This window comes from Larimichthys crocea, chromosome III (genome assembly GCF_000972845.2).
Source record: "Larimichthys crocea isolate SSNF chromosome III, L_crocea_2.0, whole genome shotgun sequence".
Taxonomy (NCBI): Eukaryota; Metazoa; Chordata; class Actinopteri; family Sciaenidae; genus Larimichthys; species Larimichthys crocea.
This window is the reverse complement of record NC_040013.1, coordinates 1,574,596-1,595,750: the sequence shown is the minus strand read 5'-3', so window position 1 is coordinate 1,595,750 and position 21,155 is coordinate 1,574,596. Positions and strand designations below refer to the sequence as shown.

Sequence of the window (21,155 nt, the reverse complement as noted above, 5' to 3'; positions counted from 1 at the left end):
CTGAAAGGCTGGAAGTTGAAGAAATGACTCACGGCTGACTCGTCCACAAAGCAGCCTGACCTCTGTCACACTTTTCCACTTCCCTCTGACGGGCAGGGCGGACTCTGGCCTCCTCCTAACCTCGTGCACTCTCTCCCTCTTTAGACCTAGACGCCTTCTTCTGTTTCCACTCACTCCTAATGTGACACAGGCCATCTTTTAGTCACTGTAATGATTACTGTTGAATATTAATTTGTCTTTTTTGCAGCTGTCTTGTGTAGATTTAGTCTTAGTCTCGTGTGTGTGTGTGTGCTTTGTTTATGTCTTTAATGAAGGGTTGAATGTTTTGCTGTTAGTTAAGTCGAGATCTTCACACTCCTGTTGTACTGTGGGCTCCCAGATCATTGGAGCTCCTGATGATTCGCTACAATCCTGCTTAAATATGGGGTCGTTGATTAACAGGTATTTTTCACCGCGTGTCTGCTGGGTGCAGTTTTTTCTCACTTTGTAGCCTTTTGAGCATCGTCGGTGAAAACAAAACAGACATTTAAACATATTTTTGGCTCCTCGTCGTCTCGTCTTCGTCGTGGAAAAAAAGGTTTCTACGATTTAAAGCTACGATGATCTGTGATCTTTGATTCCAGCGTCACTTACCTGTAGACGTAGTTACACTGCGCATCCTGCAGATTTACAGCTTAACGTCTGACTCGAATGCTTCTTGACAGTTTTAATATCTGACGAGTGACGTGACCACAGGAGGTGAAAACATTACAGCTTCATGTCACATGTATATGTGTGCAGATATGTGCAATGTATTTATATTTTGGCCTCTGTGCCCCTGTTTTTTTTTTGTTTTGTTTTTTTTTTTAGCTGGTGGTCGTCTGTCCCCTCTGCCCTCAAACAACCTCTTTGTTAAAGCTCGGGGACGGATCAACTCAAGTTTACTCTTCTTGTGTTCGGGACGTGGCTGTCCGGCGTGAACACAAGAGGCAGATCCTCTCTGTGTCTGTGCCGTGTTAAGGTTAAAGTTTCTGCATGGGACAAAAACTCCAACTCCAGCCCAGCCTGAGCTCAAGCTTCCTCTCTTAAAACACAATGAGCCCGAATCCGGCCTGAATCGCCTCAGTGTGTCGAGGACGAGCCCCGCGGGCTTTCAGACCTTTAACCCACAGTGTTCTTTTCATGGGTTTGTCCTGTGTTCTCTCATGTTCCGAGATTAATTTCAGAGGGTCACGTGATCCGCCGGGGGAAACATCTTGTCGTCTGCAAGTACAAGTGTACAGCTGCTAAGATTTACAGCACAGCAGCAGTGCCGTTTGTCACCACGCGGGGGCGTAATTGAATTAACGGAGGCAGCCTCTGCGTGTGCAGATGGATGGTCTGTAATTATCCACACTTTGGGAGAAAATGTTAATACCCCGTACAACTCCCTCCTCCTCACTTTGTCACTCCCCGTGTTTTAAAGCGAGTTATCAGGACGACACCACGCAGAAATCCTCGATCCTCGCCGCTCCCCGAGGAAGAAAGGCTGGTTTTATTAGTAATCGCCGTTCATTAACTGCTCCTCTAGCGAGCGCGCTCTCTGAGGCAATCCTCTGCAGCCTGTCACACATGCAACAGGAACGAGGAAGAACCGATGTGGATCGATGCAAAGCGTCCGAAGCGAGAGTAACGGCAGCACGTCTGCGTATTTGCATCCGATTGATGGGTGCAAGCGTTCAAATGTAAATCATCAGCGCTGCCTTCCTTCCTCCCTTCCTTCCTTCCTTCCTTCCTTCCTTCCATTTCTCGTGCAGGAAACTAGAGCCGTGTCACTTGGCTTCACTCACAGATGACCCAGTTGGAAAGCGAGTTAAAGCCGAGCTCCTCTGGGCTCCCCCATCCAAGTCTGTTAGTGTGAGTCGTGTATAAACGTGGGAGTAGATCCCAAACACCTCCCGCGTCACCTCCACAGCCAAGGCGGCGGCGTGACACGATGATGGAGGTGGTGGGCGGTGGCGGCGGAGAGGAATAAAGGTTGGCACTCTGTCCACTCGCCGTCCCTCCATCCTGTGTGCGCTCACCAAAAGGAAATGAAGTGAGCATGTGGTGTGTCACCAAGGAGGGTCTGTGTGATCGATGAAGCAGAGAGAGTCGGAGGGGCAGTCTGGGACGCTCGAGCTAAATATAAATGTATGGAGCTGCAGAGAGGTCGTCCTCAGACACAGATGGGACACCTCTCTCCTCTCCGCCTGCCAGGATTTCATGTTTTAAGGCTGATTGTTGTAGGTTGTAGTAAGCTGGAGGTGAGATCTTTCTTTCTCCGCCTTTCATCAGTCTACTCCCACTCTGCTCAGGGGAGGTGAGTAATATATTATTTTTTTCAAGGCGAGGAGCTGTGGCCCAGCTCGAGTTAAAAGCTCTAATAATAGTCTGCGCATCCATCCGTCCATTCATCCACCCATCCAACCAACCAAACCAGCTTCTCCGTCCATCCTACAAGCGAGCGTGTAGCCTCGGCGACCGAGTGAGCGCGCTCGCTGCACGCCGCGTTGCCGTGGTGACGGCAGAGGAGAGGTGGTGCAGGCGGGCCCTGGCTTTAACGTACAACTTGTGTTTGTGTTTCCGTCACCAGAAAAAGGCAGAAGAGGCTCACAGGATACTGGAGGGACTCGGACCTCGGGTGGAGCTGGTGAGTGAACACTCAACGTTTTACTGCGAGATGAGGCTGCGAGCGATTAATGATCACATGACCCTTTATTTGTATTAAAAGCTCCATTAACTATATTGACACGCCTAGGACAGGAAGTCAGTTTACTCAAATTTGGACTCTTATTTTGAAATAACGTCCAAGAATACCTCTGTGCTTCTTTGGCTTCAAACAGATATTGATATCGATCCACAAATCTGTTATTTTGATAATTAGCACTCGCTTTGAGTCCTTCCTCAAGATGTTCTGCTCTCGTTAGTCCTTTTTAATTTGTCTTGTTGACAAAAGAGAAACATTTGAGGACGTCATCTGTACGACATTTGGACCAAATAATAACAGATCACACTGGGGAACACAGTTTTTGTTGAGTTAGGTCTGACAGCTGTTTTTAACTAATCTCTGGGTGCAGAATCCAAAGCTGATCTCAGTTTTTCTCCATCACGTCAAGTTTTTAAACTATAGGATCCTGTTTTCTTAAAAAATCTGAAACATACTGTAACTTAACAGACATGTGCTTGTTTTCACTAAAGTAACAGTCCAATGATCTTTTTGGGGACACCAAATGCAACTGTCACGTGTTTTTTTGGTCCACATCCGTAAACTCTCCACACTTGTCTTGTCTTGATCACAGAGTTTTACTTTAAAATATGTAAAATATGCTCGTTTGACAGATGCACTGATGTTTGCTTTCCTCTCACTTGGTGAAACTAGCACAAATACAGCAAAAGGAGTCAGGGCTGTTTAGGCGTTTACGACGAAAAGTAGCAGGAGCAGACATGATCTGGAACAAAGGAAATATATACCTATGGAAATCAAACACTAAGATGGAAAAGTTACAAACTTTGAAAACTACAAAAACAGCATCAGACCAAACTGAACTTACAGCGGTGTGTCCATGGTGACGAGGTGAACAGCAGCACAGATCCTCTTCATTCTACTCTGCCAGCTTTCTGTGTGCAGATGTTGATAGTACTGACCTGTTGGGAGCTGCACACACCTCTCACTGTCTCCATGTGACGGCACAAACAAGTTGTAGCTGCAGAAGAGTCCAATCGAGATCAGCTTTAATCAGCTCAGCACTTTTTACTCAAATTTGGACTCTCACTGTAATAAAACTTTCTAGAATACCTCTTTTGTTTTTGTCATAAATTTGCTCAAACTCACTAAATCTTTCCACATATTTATTATTATTATAGATTTTCTGCTTTCTTTAGTCCTCTGTGATGGAAAACTGTTTTTACTTTGGGTCGTGGACAAAAAAAAAACATTTGTGGACGTCACCAAACAACAAATGAATCGCTAAAATGTGTCTGTTGCACCCTGAGTATCTCTCACACACAAACACACACACAGATCACCTGGTTGTGTTGAATGAATTACCTGTCGAGCCTCCGAGAGATGACTGTGACTGACTGTCTGATCTGTTTGTTCCAGCCTCTCTACAATCAGCCTTCAGACACCAAGCAGTACCATGAGAACATCAAAATGTGAGTCTGTCACCTCTTACACATGTTTTATATCCAGAGTACATGAAGAGTATCAGCTCGTTTGATTGGTTGATATGCAAATCGTGTCACCGCAGCTTTCACACGTCGTCGTTGTTCGCTGTAAATCACTGAGATAAGCTTCAGGCACTTCATTCAGGGGATAGATGTCCAGATGTTGGTAGTGTTGAGGCACTTCATTCAGGGGATAGATGTCCAGATGTTGGTAGTGTTGCGGAGGAGGTCCTCTCTGAAGAGCTGGAGGTCTGTGAAGGTAGAGAGGGACGCCCCTGATCTGGGAGGACGTTCCACCAACGGACAGACACATGTCTGTATGAGGACGATCAAGAACCGGAGACTACTTTGTCGTCAGCGTTAGAGATTTGAGTTTAACGTAGGGGAACATGTTGAAGAGCAGGCTTTACTCTGACACTGTGGTATTAGTACTTTTACTGAAGTATAGAGTCTGAATACTTCTTTCACTCTCGACTTCACCATACAGGCGTTTCCCTGTGTGTTGAGGTCAGACGTCAGAGGTGATATTTCCCTGAATATTAATCATCAGCATGTTTACTGTAAACACTGTGAAATATTATCAGCTGTAAATAATCTCATTCCTGTTCTGATGAGGATGGAGAAACACGACCCGGTCTGTTTGTTTGTGTACAGGTTTAATAACTCTCAGCCGATTTTTAAAAATAATATTTAAACGCTTCATATGAAGCCTGGACTCTTCCCGTTTTTAATTCTCCGTAATCTTCAAACTACCCGCTGTGGAAATTGAAACTCGGTGACCTTAACGGCGATCAGTTCCCGTAGTAGCACCCTGCTCGCCTCAGCTCCATCTTCTCTCTTTGGCAGACTGCAGAGCATGGCATTTCAGACGGGGATGTGAAATTGTCATTCTGTGAACTCGGTAACGAAACTTGGTGGAATAAACGTGGAACGAGGGACGGACCTGAATCCACTCTCTGAGTTTGTTGATGAGGTTTTTGGTACGAACACCAACAGGCTTAAAGGCAGCGGAGAGTCCACGTCGTGTCCGTCAGCGCGGCTTACGTGCATCTGTAATCTTTTGAGGACCATAATTCATAGCGGCACATCAAAGGGCAGCAGGGTTATAAAAGCCTCCACTGTTGGCACGGCGATCCGGGCAGGGTGGCATACCCCAAGAAGTGTGTGACACACACACACACACACACACACACACACACACACACACACACACACAGAGCTCTGTCTTCACTCCTTTTGATCCCCGCAACGTTTGATCAGTATTATTGCCTCAAAGGAATGAACTCCCACCCTGTGTGTGTGTGTGTGTGTGTGTGTGTGTGTGTGTGTGTGATTAAATACCACTCTGTCGCTTTGACCCAGAACAATTGACTTCTTTGTTTTGTGATAACCTTGGCACTCGTCCCTGCCGGGATAGATGAGTACCAGTATCTCTTCCCAGTTCATCACGCACACACACTCAGCTGACTCTCCTCTCCGTACGCACACACACAGCAGAACAAACTCAAACTTTGAAGTCTGCTCTGTGAGTTTGTTCTCGTGGACAACGTGTGAATCTTTGAGCCGTCGTGTTTTTGGATGTTTTATTCCAGATCGTGGTCGTTCTCCGATATCTCCGGCTCGGAGCACGACAAAGGAAACCTTTCTGCCGTGCAGAGCGCACAATGCCGCCTCTGTCTGTGACGGGTTCAACTGTCCGTCGCGTTAGTTAGTTCTCGCCCGTTATACGCCACAACGAGAGCAGACATCAACAGTACCTCGCTGGATTTGGCTGTCCGTCTGTCTGTCTGTCCATCTGTCTGTCTTTCTGCCTGCTTCTCTCTGTCTGTCTCTCTCTTTCTGTCTGTCTGTCTTTCTCTTTCTGTCTCTGCCTGTCCGTCTGTCTGTCGGTCTGTCTCTTTATTTCTGTCTATCTGTCTGTCTGTCTGTCTGTCTGTCTGTCTGTCTCTTTCTGTCTGTCTGTCTCTTTATTTCTGTCTGTCTCTCTCTCTCTCTTTCTGGCTGTCTCTGTCTGTCTGTCTGTCTCTTTTTCTGTCTGTGTCTGTCTCTTTCTGCCTGTCTCTCTCTCTCTCTTTCTGCCTGTTTGTCTCTTTCTGTCTGTCTCTCTGTCTGTCTTTCTCTTTCTGTCTCTGTCTGTCTGTCTGTCTCTTTATTTCTGTGTGTCTCTCTTTCTGCCTGTCTGTCTCTGTCTGTCTGTCTCTGTCTCTCTTTTTCTGTCTCTGTCTGTCTGTCTGTCTCTCTTTCTGTCTGTCTCTTTCTGCCTGTTTGTCTCTGTCTGTCTGTCTCTCTGTTTTTCTGTCTCTGTCCGTCCCTCTGTCTGCTCTGCTCTCCGGTGCTGTCGTCCACTTCTTCCTCGTCTTGCCTGCGACCCTAAAGACCCCGCAGCTCGGCTGAAGTGACTAATGTAGAATGAGATTACATAAATCAGCGTGGTGGTGGTGGTGGAGGTGGAGGGGTGAACGTGACCTTACGACTGACAGATTAAGTGTCAGGAATAAAATTCTGTCTTGCAGCAGAGAAAGAGACGAACTGAGCGGCTGCCTGAGGAGATTACTGGCCCTGACCTTTTATTTTGAAGGGACTGCGGCTGGCTGTTCCCAGACCAGACAAGTTTTATAAGTTTGGCTCACCTCGCTGTCCTTTTTCCATCCAGAAGCCAGTTTGAGTTTATTGAGCGGTGGCATTCGAGGACAGGCATTGTTTGTGTGTGCGTGTTTACGAGGCAGAGAGCGTTTGGAGATCTTCTACTTTGGTTTTATGACGTGATAACTGCCGGCCGTCTAAATCGAGTGTTTTTCTCTCTCACCTTCCAGAAACCAGGCGATGAGGAAGAAGCTCATCTTGTACTTCAAGAGGAGAAATCATGCTCGTAAGCAATGGGTAAGTGGAGGAACCCGACGGGTTTTTTGACTCTCTGCTGGGACCGTGACGGATGACTGGTGTGAAACTGGGCCAGCTGCTCCTTGAAAGTGAAGTGAGGGGCGATTTTTAGGCCCGACCAAAGAGGAACGGATCATGATCCGAAGTCTTACGGCGCCCTGGGGGGGAGGAGGAGGAATAAAAACTCTCTCACACTGTCATCCACTGTCAGCCAAGCACTTAAAACAAGCATCGTGTGTGCGCGCTCGCCTGCCAATGATCGAGCTACACCGAGCCAAAGAGCGTGACTATAAATAAAGCAGGGATCAATGAGGGTGAGCTCTGAAGCTGGAGCCAGGCGGACGTCTTAAAAATCAGCCGGCTTGACAGGAAATCGTTACAAGTCTCCAGTTTTACTATGAAAAGAAGAAATCTGAATGTTTGTGTCCGCTCCTCGCTCCTGTTGTGTCTACGTCGGGTGGAGGCAGCAGCAGCTCCTCGCGGCGAGACATCACCTTGTGGTTTTACGAGCCCACTGAGGGTCGTGTCTCCTGCAGGTTTAATGGTCTGCTTTACAGCCTGCTGCTGAGGACGCTGGGAAACGGCTCGAGGACAGACTCCCCGTAGACTACTAACGTATGACATTGGAGGGCAAAGGGCTGCAGCCAATGATTATTTTCATTATCTGCTTGTTCATTGTTTGATTAAATATGCAACAAATAGAGCGATCTGATTGGTCAACCAGGCATTTAGAAATCAGCATTAAAAAAGTCCACCTGAAGTCAACTTTAAGCCCGACAGCGTGAGATGTCTGCAGCACATGCAGCTGACAAAATGACGGGGCCAAGCATCGTCTCCCAAAACGAAACACAATTCAAACCCCGAGCAATTTTTATATCGGCGTGTAACAAAAACGTGAAAGCAGAGACTCAGCTGATTGCAAAGACGTCCGTCTCATCACTGTGCAACAAAAACTCAGCGAGCTGGTGACCAAAGAGTTCTCACACGTTTATTTTGGGTAAGTCATTTCAGACAGGAGGCAGGAAAATAGTCTAGTAATAGTTAATAACGCAATAATGAATATTCTGGATTAAATGACGGCCTCGTTAAATAAAGGTGTGTGCCTCAAACAGTTTAGTACGTGCAGAGAAAATGTTTTTAAAGACTCGACTAATCTGGACTGAAGACCGTTCAGAACAAGACTGAACGGTCTCTAGAAAGCGTCTCTGTTGCAGGTCGTTACTAAGGCTCAGACTACTTCCTGGAGTAATAAACTGGGGTCCATTAAATGTAAGAGTCTCCTGCCAGGACTGATGGAAGAAAGTGTTCAGGAGCCTCTGATGTCTTATGCTGTATTATTTATTGAATTAGAGACACTCTCAAAGTTCATCAGAAGTGCCTGAGTCGGTCTCACATTCTGCCCAACTCAGCTGGTGGATCGACTTTAAACCCCAAGATAACAGCACAAATACTACACGCCCAGAATTAGTCAAAGAGAATGTCTTTACCCATGGAGGTGTTATTGTCAGCATGTTCTAGTCTGGAGACACAGATGTCTGTTTACGCAGATTGGACCGTCAACAACAAGCTATCTATTATGTCTATGAAGGCAACAGGTCTCTGTGACCCTGGACACCACAGTGTTGAGATAGACTGGCACCTACTGTTCCCAACCAAAGACAAACAACTAATACTGCTGAGGACCTCAAGGCCCACACGGGACCTCGTGTGACCTCAGGAGGGAAAACTCAAGAACATAGAGGAGTAAAGAAACCAGAAATTAAGAAATCAGAGAGTCTTTCTCCTAAAACGTGGCTCTGATCCTCTTTTAGCTGTAACTGTGAAGTCCGTCGTTGGACTTGCTCCGTCAGTCATGTGTCTTGAGATTGAAGGTAAGACTGAGAGAGTCGGTGCTGATGTCCGAGTCTTTTCTGTGTCACAGGAACAGAAGTTCTGCCAGCGCTACGACCAGCTGATGGAGGCCTGGGAGAAGAAGGTGGAGCGCATCGAAAACAACCCGCGACGCCGAGCCAAGGAGAGCAAAGTGCGGGAGTACTACGAGAAACAGTTCCCGGAGATCCGCAAGCAGAGAGAGTTGCAGGAGCGCATGCAGAGGTGAGCTTTGTTAATCACTGTGATTGGTTGCCTGGTTACTCGTGTGATGTTCAGGTGGTTCACTTCCAGTCAGGCGTGGGTAGGTTTGATCTCTTTTCTGTGTTTGTTCTTTTGCAGCCGCGTTGGGCAGCGAGGAGGCGGACTGTCCTCGTCTGCCGCTCGCAGCGAACACGAAGTCTCTGAGATCATCGATGGGATATCGGAGCACGAGGTGAGCTCTTCTGTCAGAGATGCTTATCCTCTGCGCCTGCTCTGTTCTCCTGATTTCACACCGCTGAAGCTGCTGTGGTGTCCAAAGATGTCTGATGGTGTTAGAAAGTGATTTACAATAACCAAAACCAACAAAATCAAGAAGATAAAGCAAAAAATAAGTGCGTTTTTTTTCAAGTTGGCCCAGAGTTTGCAGCCCTGATCTCTCTCAGGCAGGTCAGTCCACAGTTTTGGACTGTAAATGCTCTGTCAGTCCACAACAACCAGGAGCGACACACCTGAGGATCTCTTCCACTTATCCGGGGTTTGGGTCGCGGTAGCAGCAGGTTTTGCAGGGCGATCCCGAGGCATTCCCAGGCTAAACGGGGTCCAGTAGGTTCTGGGTCTCCCCCCAGTTGTCAGAACCACCTCAGTTGGCTTCTTTTTAATATGAAGGAGCAGTGAGTCTACCCTGAGCTCCTCACCCTATCCCTAGATCCCCTCTGAACCACAACGGTCCGGTACAACGTCCACAGTACTGCAGATGCTGCATCAACACAGTCCATCTCACGCTCCGTTTTCCCTTCACTCGTGAACAACACCTCGAGATACTCAAACCCAGCAACTCGCTCCCACTAACAGTTAAGCTAAACAACAAAACATAAGTCCTGTAGCTGGTGGAAGGAATCCAGAATCTGTGTGACAGCAGAGTTTTTGGGTCACTGCAGCATATTTCCGAGCCCTGGCATCTAATCCAGCTGTTGTACAGATGCTTTGTTCTGGCTGCTGGAATATCTGCGGTAGCTCAGTTAGCCAAAGCTAAATACGAGCCCTTTAAGGCCAGCGCGGCCTCGCAGCAGCAGCAGCTGCTTTCAATTGAAAAGCTCCCAAAACTTTGATAGTTTGTGCTGCTTTTTTTTTTTTTTTTTTTACTGCCTGTCTCTTCTTTTACAGCCTCCTCTCGCTTCTTTCTTCCTGCGTCCATAACGTGACGCACAGTCGGCTGTTGGTGCAGCGGCGGTTATCGTCCCCGTATGATGAATCTGAACATTAAACGGCTGCATCCGTGTGACGGCTGCACGCTCAGGAGCGTTTACGCGAGCCCTCCGAGGCAAATCACGTCAGCTCACATGCTTTAAATATTTTTACACTTTTGACTGACAGATAAATGTCTCCGTTAATGTTAAATTTGTAGTTCACGCAGGAGATTTGCTCGCCTGCCTTGATGCTTCCGACCTTCCCGCGTCCTCGTCACTCCTTTACCCCCCGTCACGCCGTCCTAACTTCAGACATGATCTCATTTTAAGGTGTTTCCTCCGTCAGGTTGTAAATTGTGGAGTGACGGGTAAAGATGTCAGCTTTAGTGTGTTTACATTCGACATGCCTCGGCCTGCTGACACCTTAAACATCCTCCCCTCTCCTCTCCTGTGAACTCTTCCACTCTTAAACAGAACGTATTACCACGTGAGGTTTCACATAATGCATGTCAGCGTGATAGTTTCCCTCTCACCACCAGCCCACTCACGCCAGGATGTCATGTGTGTGTGTGTGTGTGTGTGACAGAACACAGAGAAGCAGATGCGGCAGCTGGCAGTCATCCCTCCCATGCTGTTTGACGCCGAGCAGCAGCGCATCAAGTTCATCAACATGAACGGACTGATGGACGACCCCATGAAGGTGTACAAGGACCGGCAGGTCATGAACATGTGGAGCGAGCAGGAGAAGGACACTTTCAGAGAGAAGTAAGACCAACACGTCATTTCTCCTCAGAAATCCTTTTTTTTTGTAACAAATCCCATATTCTTTTCTGGTTTTGTTGTTTCGTTTTAAGCAACAAATTGAAACACAGGCTCGTCCCACTTCCTGTGAAATACGTGTGACCGATAAAGGGTCCATAACTTGTTGGTAAGGAAGTGAGTCTTCCCCTTTCGTGAGAAACAAGAGGAGGTGTTTGAAACCAAATCAAACCCACACAGTAAAATCAGTGACTTTAGCGTCTGCCCACATGCAAAAAGAGAAGAAGAGCTCCGTCTCCTGATAGCTGATTCAAACAGTGAGATATTTGTTACCTTCCTTATCTCTGGGATTGTGGTTTTTAGTCTTTAAACTCATTAATCTTCATGTTCTTGTTCTGTGTCGCCGCCGCAGACGTCTTCTTTGTGTTCTTCTGAATCATTGTTTCTTTGTTCTGCTCCCACAGATTCATCCAGCACCCGAAAAACTTTGGTCTGATTGCATCTTTTCTGGAGAGAAAGGTATCGATTCGTCTTTTTTTTTTTCTCTCTCTTTCTGATGTTTTTCTGACTGTCAGGAAATGATGCATGACATTTCTTTCATGTGTCACCTTTCAGACGGTGGCAGAGTGCGTGCTCTTCTACTACCTGACCAAAAAGAACGAAAACTACAAGAACATAGTGCGCAGGAACTACAGACGCCGAGGACGAAGCCAGGTACTCCACGCCTTTCAAACTAAAAGTCTGTTTTTTGTTATTGCTAGGCAACCCGAGCAGTCAGCTGGTGTCAGTCGCCGAGCTTATCTCATGACTTTCCCCGTGTTTCATGTGTTCGGTTCAGTGGTTTTTGTGCTCATGCTCGCGTGACGTGTAAAATAGGAAATGAAACGTCCTGTTTGTTCTTGTGGATCGTAATATTGACAGTATAGATTTGTGAAAGCTAAAAGAGCAAAGAAGCAACTGCCACGAACGCTGACGGTGTAAAGAACGGACGGCGTATCCGTGACGTCACCCACAGGTTTCTGAAGCTCAGTGTGGTGGCCATGTTTGTAGTTCTAAGACGTGGATCATCAGGCTGCTCAAACAAACCCACCTGTCAATAAAAGCCAAATCCTGCATAACTTTAAGCCTTAATATAATGTGAACAGGTGAGTTGTATATAAATTCACCCTCAGTACAGTTGTCATGAACGGGGAAATTAGCTACAGAGACCAAAACTGTTTTTTGTACCAGGCTGTAAACATGTTTATTTCTGCTGTGAAGTTGGACATTTGGACATGGGGACTTATGGAGGCTGACTCACTGCTGGAGCCAGCCTCAGGTGGACATTAGAGGAACTGCAGTTTCACTTCACAGCCACAGTTTGCCGCTTGGTGCTGACATATATATGGACTCGTTCATATCGGTTATATCGGCGTGGATGGTGTTTTTTCACAGCCTCCATATTTTCTGTCCTGATGTCACCACGTCACTTTTAGGTGACGTTTGTCGCCTTGTTCAGACTTTAGGACACCAACTCATGTCTCTGCTTCAACTGTGTGAAAGCCGGATGTTGGACGACATCATTGGTCCTCACTCCCTCCCGAAAAAGCTGAAATTCGGTCTAACTAGTTGTGTCAGAAACGGGCTCAAACGTCGTCAGTGCCCAAGAAAGTTGAGCCGCCAAGGAGTCCCATCAAAGTCTTACTCAAGATGATCCACTGCATGACTTTTGAGCCGCATAATTAATTTTACAGTTGAACCGTCAGTGTTCAGGGTGGAGCGAGGACCGATCAGTCCCTCCCAGAAGAACGCTGGGATGAATTTCTGACAGGCGTCCTTGCTGCAGCGACTGGAGTTCGACTCCGGGCCGTGCCGATAAACGCGAGTCGTCTGAGACCTAAACACAGCGTGCAGAAGCATTTAAACTCTTTACAAACTTTCATTGCTTAAGATGCATCCTGTGTGACCTTAATCTGCGGTGGTATCAGCGAGGCCACAAGACTCCTATGATGAAGAGAAACGCCAAAGGTCACACAGCTGTGCTGATCAAGTGCCACAGTTTGCTCAGCCTCATCTTGTTTCCACGCGACTCATCTCGTCTGCTGCTAATGAGCTCCCAGCTCTTACTCCGCCTCAGATCAGGTGCTAGCTGTTAAACTTCACGGCGGCGGCGGGCGTTAAGGAAATGGCACATTAATTTACCGGCGACCTTTTCCTGTGGGTACGAGCTCACCTGTCTCCTCATCCCTCCTGAAGAAAGCTCCGCTCATTAGGCGGCGGCTGAGGAACAGCTCGCGCTAATAGCTCCCAGCCGCAGAGGGAGGTAGCTACAGAGGAGGAACAGAGACCGTGAATGGTAATAGAGATTATGTTTGGGGAGAGGAAGGACGGCGAGGATATGAAATATCTTAAAGTGCTTTACAGGACTGTTTTATTCCCCACAGAGCTGCAGTGGAGCGGCTGCTACACTTTCTTTGGGGCTGTCCCTGGATCAGCCCGAGGCCTGATTCAGTGGAAGATCGAGATTATGTTGGCTGATGATGCGTCTGGGGAAAAAACCGTTAACGTCGGCTGAGTTATGACCTTTTTTAAGAAGGGAGGAAGATAAGACCATCAGAAAATAGAGAAATATACAAATATGAACAGAACATGACGTGTTGAAGTTAAAGCTATAAACTTTCCATTCTAGTTTCCTGTCGTCTCGCAGAGAAGTTTATTCTTTCCATTACAAAGATTTCATAAATAATATCACACCGTTCCTCCATAGATGGGCCTGTATTCATTCATAAACGGTGAATAAGACACACACATGCAAAAAGGCGTTTATTGGTAATTAGGGATGTAACGATGCATCGTGACACGATTTAAAAAATCGGTACAAATGCGTGACGACTCGCACCAGGTTGACAGAAAAAATTAATCGCGATTCTTCGCGAATGCGAGAGAAGTAGAATATGTTCACGTCACTACGTAGGTACGGAGAACAGAGCGGGGGAAGACATGGCGACGAAAATATCTTTGAAACAGAGGACGCACCGAGCAGTTTGGATTCCCTATATACACAAATACAACCGTGAGAAACAGACGGACAAAACCAAAACAGCATGGAAATATAAAGAGATTGCAACATGCAGCGGCAACACGAGCAACATGCAGCGGCAACACGAACAACATGCAGCGGCAACACGAACAACACGCAGCGGCATATCAGCCGCCACCACAGTGAGAAGCAAAGTAACGTTACGCCACCTCAAGAGGAAAACTGCACATCACAGCAGTTAACAGCAGTTTACTGTGAGACTGTTTCTAAAGAAAGAAGATATTTGTCATGTGTCTTGTTGTTTAAGATGTAAGTTGCACTTTTTATAAGAGAACACAAACTGTTTGAGAGTTTCTGTAAAGAAAGCACCTGAGATTTCTTTACAGAAAGATCATTTTATTTGGTCATAATTTGTCTGTAGCTCATTTAGATTTAAAAAAAGAATCGTGAGAAAATCGTAACGTGAACAAAAAGTCGTGAACCGTATCAAGTCAAGTGTATCGTTACATCCCTATTGGTAATTGTTTGCGAGGTCAGGTGTGTGTTTGTGGCCGGTGTAGATACCAGATCAGCAACGATTGATGGAGATCGATCGATCTCTCAATCATCGAAACACCATCCTCTGTAATGCAGCTGTTTAATGGAGGTGCTGCTTGTTCGAGTTATCTCGAGTCGTCTCTTCGTGTCAGGAGACGCCTCGATTAGTTCGTCTCTTATAGCTGATGTCGACTTTATTTGTGTCAGACACACTCCGGCTCTTTTTCTTTTTATGTTTGTTTCCCAGTTTTGGGGTCAGATCTTTTTAGTGAAGAGATCAACAGATGTTCACGTTCTTCGGCCGAGCACAGAAGCTGCAAACACATCACGTAAAGTTCGTAGGTTTGCATCAGGATGAGCGTGTCTGCTCTGTCCACGTTAGACGAGGTCTGTCTGTACTAACCTGAACTCTAACCCTGAAAGCCCAGACAGGCAGGAAGTTGGTAAGGAAGTGGTTCTGAGTGCTTGAAGAGCAAATTTCTGAACTTTCGTATCCTGTTTTGTTTTGTGTATGCACACGATGAGTCGGGTCCGTTAGGTTAGTGGCTACTCTTTCCTTTAAACTTAAAGTCAGATTAGAAATATCACAGATAAGTAGATTATTTTATTTTTCATCTTTCTGTGCTGTCGATGCGGTTTCTGTGTGTAACCTCTTCGGCCAGACATCGAGCCATCTGCAGCCATCTGCCCAAAAAGTCCGTCTATGACTGTGCAGTGTTCGATAACTGATCTGACACAGGAAGCTCCTCCTCAGTCACTGTTTGCAAACAAGCACAAGACGAGATTGTGGCTCAGAGGAATCTGTTGAAGTGAAACTTCTACCCTTTGACACACTCGGAGTCTGGTTACAGGCCGGCTCCAGAAGTGAGTCAGTCTCCAGAAGTCCCCAAAATCAAATCAAGTCCAGGGTGAATTTATATACAACTCACCTGTTCAGATTATATTAAGGCTTAAAGTTATGCAGGATTATGAGCATGGACGCTTTGATTGACAGGTCGGTGTGGTTACAGGTGGTCATTCAGCCTGATGATCCACGTCTTTGCTGATTTTTAGATTAGAGTCAGGACTGCCAAGATGAGCTTCACAATGACTCTTCAAAAACCTGTGGGTGACTGTCAATGGTCCACACATCGAAGTGTGTCTAAGCTGGGCTCACCTGGCCCACTTGGGGCTAGTAAATGTAACAACTGACTTGCCCGATCCGGCGAGAGACTTTTCTGGAGCTGATGTAGCTTCCTTCTCGTATCTGGCACCGTTCGGCCACTCGGCGGATAAAGTCAAATTGTTTTATGCGCTGAAGCACGAACATTTCAATAATCCTGGAAACAGGAATTTAGTTAGATGGTGAGCGACAGTTTGCTGTACGTTTGAGATACAGTCAGAGATCTCCTCACGTGATGCACGCTGGTCCAATCACACCTTTTCCTCTCGGCTCACATTGTGAAAGAAGCTGTAAAACAGCGTCTGATCCAATTTGATCCATTCAGTCTAGTAACATTTTCTAAGTCTAGAAGAGGCACACGATCACTGAGGCCTGTGAAGGTACGTACAGTCCCTGAAACTGAACTTTCAAATTCTCAGCATGGATGTATAAAGAGAACTGGATACAGCAGCTGACAAACCTATGATGCTCTCAGCTCGATATATGAAGTGCTGCCTTCAAGACTTTGGATTAGTCTTTGTGTTATTTAATGATTTGTGTCTTCTCGTTGTCTTTCCTCGTCGCAGCACGGCCAGCAGCAGCAACAGCAGCAACAAGTTCACCGGGGCAGCCAGGAGGACAAAGAGAAGGAGGAGAAGGAGAAGGAGGGAGAGAGGGATGAAGAAAAAAATGAAGCTGAAGACAAGGAGGATGGAATGAAGTGAGTATAACTCCTCCAGTCACACCGAGGCATCTCGTTTATAGCCGAGCGCTGCGACGTCGCCTCACTTTCCCCACTCGCTTCTCCAACTCACAGTTTTCAAATTGTTCCAGGTCGGCTTCGGCAAACGAAGTAGGAGTGAGTTTTGGCTCGGACGGTGAGCGGATCTGCAAATCCAATCATCCTGTAACCCGCGAGCTCTCACTCCCTCACCTCCAGCCAGACTTTCCACCTACGGCACATTCGAGCGTTCGCATTAAAACAGCTGTTTTCCTGTTTATGCTCCTCGCCTTCCCGACGCAGCGCCAAGCGTCATTTTTAAAATTCTCTCCGCTTTATTTTTTTGTTAGTCTGAGCGTCGTGATTAAACCTCGCTGTCAATTTCAAATGTCAGCGCGTTGAGGAGGAATGCGTGGGCGGCGCTGCAGCTGCAGAGGTGGAGGAGGTGTTTTACAGGCACGGTGCCAGCGATGGATGGAATATCGCTGCTTTCTGATCAGTATTCATGCTCTATATAATGATGTCAGAGTATTAGCAGCTCAGATTTGTGTCGGACTCTTAAGATGATGATGAAGCATCGCCTCGTCGCTCTGAGGCCAGGCCAGGGGACTCCGCTGCTGCCTGCTGCCTGTCCCTGGCACAGCTGGCTCAGCCTATATTTAGGGTGCAACCGGCTCCCCTCAGAAAGATTAATGGAGCTGTGGGAAGATGAATGGAGGTGCAGCAGGTTCAAACTCAGTGGCCGTCTCCTGGCATGCCATCGCGCTGACACTCGATAAATTATCTTGGAGGAGAAAAAAGAAAGAAGGAACACGCGATCACGTTCGTGTGCAGAGAGGACGCCGCGGTCCGTATTTACATCGAAGAAAAGATCACGAGATCTCTCTACACATGTATCTTATATCGCAACCTGCAATCAACGTTCACAGGGGCACATTTGGTTTTAATTGAACCTTCCTGGTGTATACATTCACAATCAACACTTCAGGACGTCATCATATTCAATTAAAGTGATCATCTTTAATATTTCTGCACTCTGTAATCCACAGTCTTCGCCGTGCCTCGTCTGCGGTCGATTATTCAATTAGCTGGTACGTATTAAATTAATCACCGGCTAAATTCTTAGTATTTTTTTTAACTTGTGTTTTGTCCAAACGAACGAGTAACCACACCCAGACCGGTGAGGTGTTGCTGTGTGAAGCAAAGCAGGTAAAAGAGGGGGAAGCGTGACAGGACGGATGGATATTATGTGATGTGCTCCACCTGATGGAGGTCCTTCTGCATCCATGTGTTATATATGTGTCATCAGATATTTAAAATATGTTTCTTGGACCTTTTACTTTCATCTCGAGGTACAGCCTGTTGAAAAATGTCTTTAAAAGCTTCTTAAATTTGAATATTTTCTGCTTTTCTTTCATCCTCGATGACGGTAAACTGAATATTTTTGCGTCGTAGACAAAACAAGATGTTTGAGGATGCCGTTTGAACACTGATCATCAGCAGCTAACAGATGAAAAAAATCGACTGCACCGCGGCCGTCTTTAATTCTCGCTCGCACCTTCAAACTTTAAACCTTCCCTGTTTAATCGACGTGTCTCGCACCACAGGGATGACACCTCTGGAGAAGATGCAGAGGACAAAGAGCCCACTGTGGCTTTCAAGGGTCGACGCACAGCCAACAGCCAGGGCCGCCGCAAGGGCCGCGTGACCCGCTCTATGACCAGCGAAGTGGAGGAGACCACCACGCCGCCACTCAACAATGAGCTCGGTCAGTGAACGCGCTTCATTCTACTGCAAAGCTTCACGCACGAGTGCCGTCACCTTTGGTCTAGTTTGTAGCCTCCCGTGTCGCACCACAAGAGTGCACTGTTGTCCCTTTTTGTCCTCACCCACGTCCACGCTCATGAGTGGGGGAAAAAAAGTCACGAGTTTGAATCCCACCTGTCTGCAAAAGACAAAAGTATTATTTAAGGACAGAATAGTCGGTGTGTCAGCAGTGTGGTCGCTCTTTGTTTCCTCGCAGATGGCACACACACACACACACACACACCTACTCTTGCTGCAGGCTATCAGAGATTTTTTGATGTTTCAGCACGTGTGTGTGTGTGTGTGTGTGTGTGTGTGTGTGCACGCTGCAGCACAGATTTAGTTGCAGGGAATCCCCAGGTGACTCTCTGTCGGGGGCTGTAGGGGCCGTCATCATCATCAGCAGCAGCAGCAGCTCGCTGCTGTTTGTTCCCCGAGCTAGCCGCAGTCGCTCGCTGGCCCTGCGTGCCCTTCACAGCTCCGACATAGAGGACACACACACACACACACACACACACACACACACACACACACTGTAAGTCTTGCCAGGCTCAGGTCAGGGTCGGCCTGGCTTGTGGCCTACGCGTTGGAGAGAAGCCAGTTGTTATGTCTATAATCATTAACTGACTTCTCTCCTTGGATTTCCTGCTTCCTCCGTCTAAAACAAACAGTCCCTCAGCGACCCACGCTGCACACACACACACACACACACACACACACACACACACACACACACACACACACACACACACACACCACCCTGCCCCCCACCCTCCGATTCGTCAGTCACTCCCTTAACCGACTTTGTCACAACTGCCCCTACCCTCCCCCCCCTTTCCTCCTCCCGCCTTCTCTAACATGCTGCTTCTCGTTTTTCTGTTTCTTTTTCTGTTTTTTTATTTTTTGTGTGTGTGTGTGTGTGTTGTTTTTTTTTTTTTTTCTCTGTGTGTAACAGCCAATCTGGAAATGAATGAGAGCTCACGCTGGACTGAAGAAGAGATGGAAACCGCCAAGAAAGGTAAGAGTGCGTGTCGTGTGTGTGTGTCAGGTGTAAACTTCATCACCGTTTAATGTGTGTGTGTGTGTGTGTTTGGATTAAAAAGGCAGAAAGAAGCTCGGGCCACTCTGCACAGACAAGACAAGTGATGTGGCTGTGACTTCCTGTTAGTGAGGCAGCAAACCGCCACGTGCTGAGCTGCTAGGTTGTGTGAGTGCGAGAGTCTGGACTGGATCTGTTGCTCTTTGCAGCCGTTTCCTTCGTCTCTCTCTCTTTCTCTGGGTCAAGGCAGCCTCTCTCTCTCTTTTTTTTTTTATCAAGCCAGGCTGTAAAAGTCTGCCTCTTATCAGCCAGCAGTCATTAACTCGGCCTGTTTATTGTCTCTGACTGAAGATTACCAAGAAGCCTATGGCTCATTCACAGAGGTCACTGACACGCTGCCCATTTTCCTAGCACCAGCCTCCGTGTCCTCGGTGTGTGTGTGGTGCAGATTCAGTTACTGATGTAACGAACGCCTCGCCGTGTCGGTTTCTAACGCGTACAGGGGTTTCCCGCCGGTCAGATATCAGTTATCGATTCATATTTAAGCTCTAGAGTTTTAAAAGATAAAAAACGTTGCAGCGCCACCCTGTTTTCCGCTCTTGACTCGGCCGCTTCGTGGCCATTTGTAAATGATGTGTCATCTGGCGCTGTGCCACTCTCAGTTCTGCTTCTGACTAATTCAACCTGCGCTCCCTCCCTCCCTCCCTCGCTCCCTCGCTCCGTGTTTGCGATCAACAGGAGATGAAGTGCCGCTCATAGTGATTCTGAAACCGTGTTACGGCATCTGTCTCGTGCTGTTTTTTTTTTTTGAAGGGGGTTTGTGTGTTAAGGGGTTATTTTGCAATAACTCTAGCGCTGAACGCGGCCCCGTGTAGTAATCCCGGTTAATGTCTTCAGTTCCATTCTCCTGCAGCGGGATTAGTCGGGGGGCTCTCCGTCCCGGAGGATTAGCCTGCCAGCTCGGTGGGAGTGGGGGGCTTCTTCTTCTTCTTCTTCTATGAAGGGCTTATGTAACCGCAACCACAGAGCCGAGAGAGGCCGGCGAGGAAGGAGGGAGTCTCTTCTTGCCATTTTTCATCAGTTCTAACAAACCGAACCTGCCAGGAGGGATTCCCCCTCCGAGAACCTCCCAAGATCACAGCCCCACCCCTCACCGTAAGCTCCTCAAGGTGCTGCCCCCTCCTCGCCAGGTGCCTGATACGTATACGTCCTAAAGAGGCTTAGGTGTCCCGATGCTAATGTGTTGATCCCCTCGAGGTAAACAGATCTGAATAATGACATTTCTAGCGGGCTGGCAGGACGTCCTGCATTCCAGCGTGGCAGCCGCTCCACGAGGACGGCGGGAGATGGATCACTTTTTTGTCTTGTACCTCGAACAAGGGGCGGCCAATCTTTGCAAAGCCTCTCTCTCTCTCAAACCCACCATCTCCTGTCTGTGTGTGTGTGTTTGCATGTGCGCCATTCTTGGCTGACGTTTATGTAAGTGCACTAATCTGCCAGGCTTTGCTCGGGTGCAGGCAGGCAGCTGGATAATGGCCTCTGCTTTGCTGGAAGAAGCCATTTAAAGGAGCAGCAGGTAGAGACGAGCACATTATTTCTGTTTTTTTTTTTTTTTTTTTTCACTGTTGCTCTATCTCCGTCTCTTTTCGGATTCGGAGATGTGGCAACGGGCCCAGATTGGCAAGAGCGAGTGGAAGAGTTGGCAAGTAGTGCCTCTCTGTTTTCCCCCTCCACACACACACTCACTCACTTTGTCTCACCCCCCCCTCGCCTCGCCTCTCTCTCTCGCTCGCTCGGTGTTGTTACAGACCGGAGAGAGAGGTCAC

At 47.3% G+C, this 21,155-nt stretch overlaps 1 protein-coding gene across 7 annotated transcripts in view; it reads left to right on the top strand.

The window, feature by feature from the left end:
- ncor2 (nuclear receptor corepressor 2) overlaps nt 1–21,155 on the top strand; it is an 82,725-nt gene that overhangs the window by 40,321 nt on the left and 21,249 nt on the right. For 6 of the 7 annotated variants that reach the window (XM_027277590.1, XM_027277591.1, XM_027277595.1 and 3 more), the window contains exons 7-18: nt 2,594–2,650; nt 4,103–4,155; nt 6,981–7,047; nt 8,969–9,141; nt 9,259–9,352; nt 10,894–11,072; nt 11,531–11,585; nt 11,682–11,780; nt 16,351–16,484; nt 17,534–17,575; nt 18,092–18,252; nt 19,246–19,308. In XM_027277590.1, coding sequence (XP_027133391.1) covers nt 2,594–2,650; nt 4,103–4,155; nt 6,981–7,047; nt 8,969–9,141; nt 9,259–9,352; nt 10,894–11,072; nt 11,531–11,585; nt 11,682–11,780; nt 16,351–16,484; nt 17,534–17,575; nt 18,092–18,252; nt 19,246–19,308 — 1,177 coding nt within the window. The remainder of the gene's footprint in view (nt 1–2,593; nt 2,651–4,102; nt 4,156–6,980; nt 7,048–8,968; nt 9,142–9,258; nt 9,353–10,893; nt 11,073–11,530; nt 11,586–11,681; nt 11,781–16,350; nt 16,485–17,533; nt 17,576–18,091; nt 18,253–19,245; nt 19,309–21,155) is intronic. The other variant, XM_027277593.1, reaches the window with a different exon arrangement.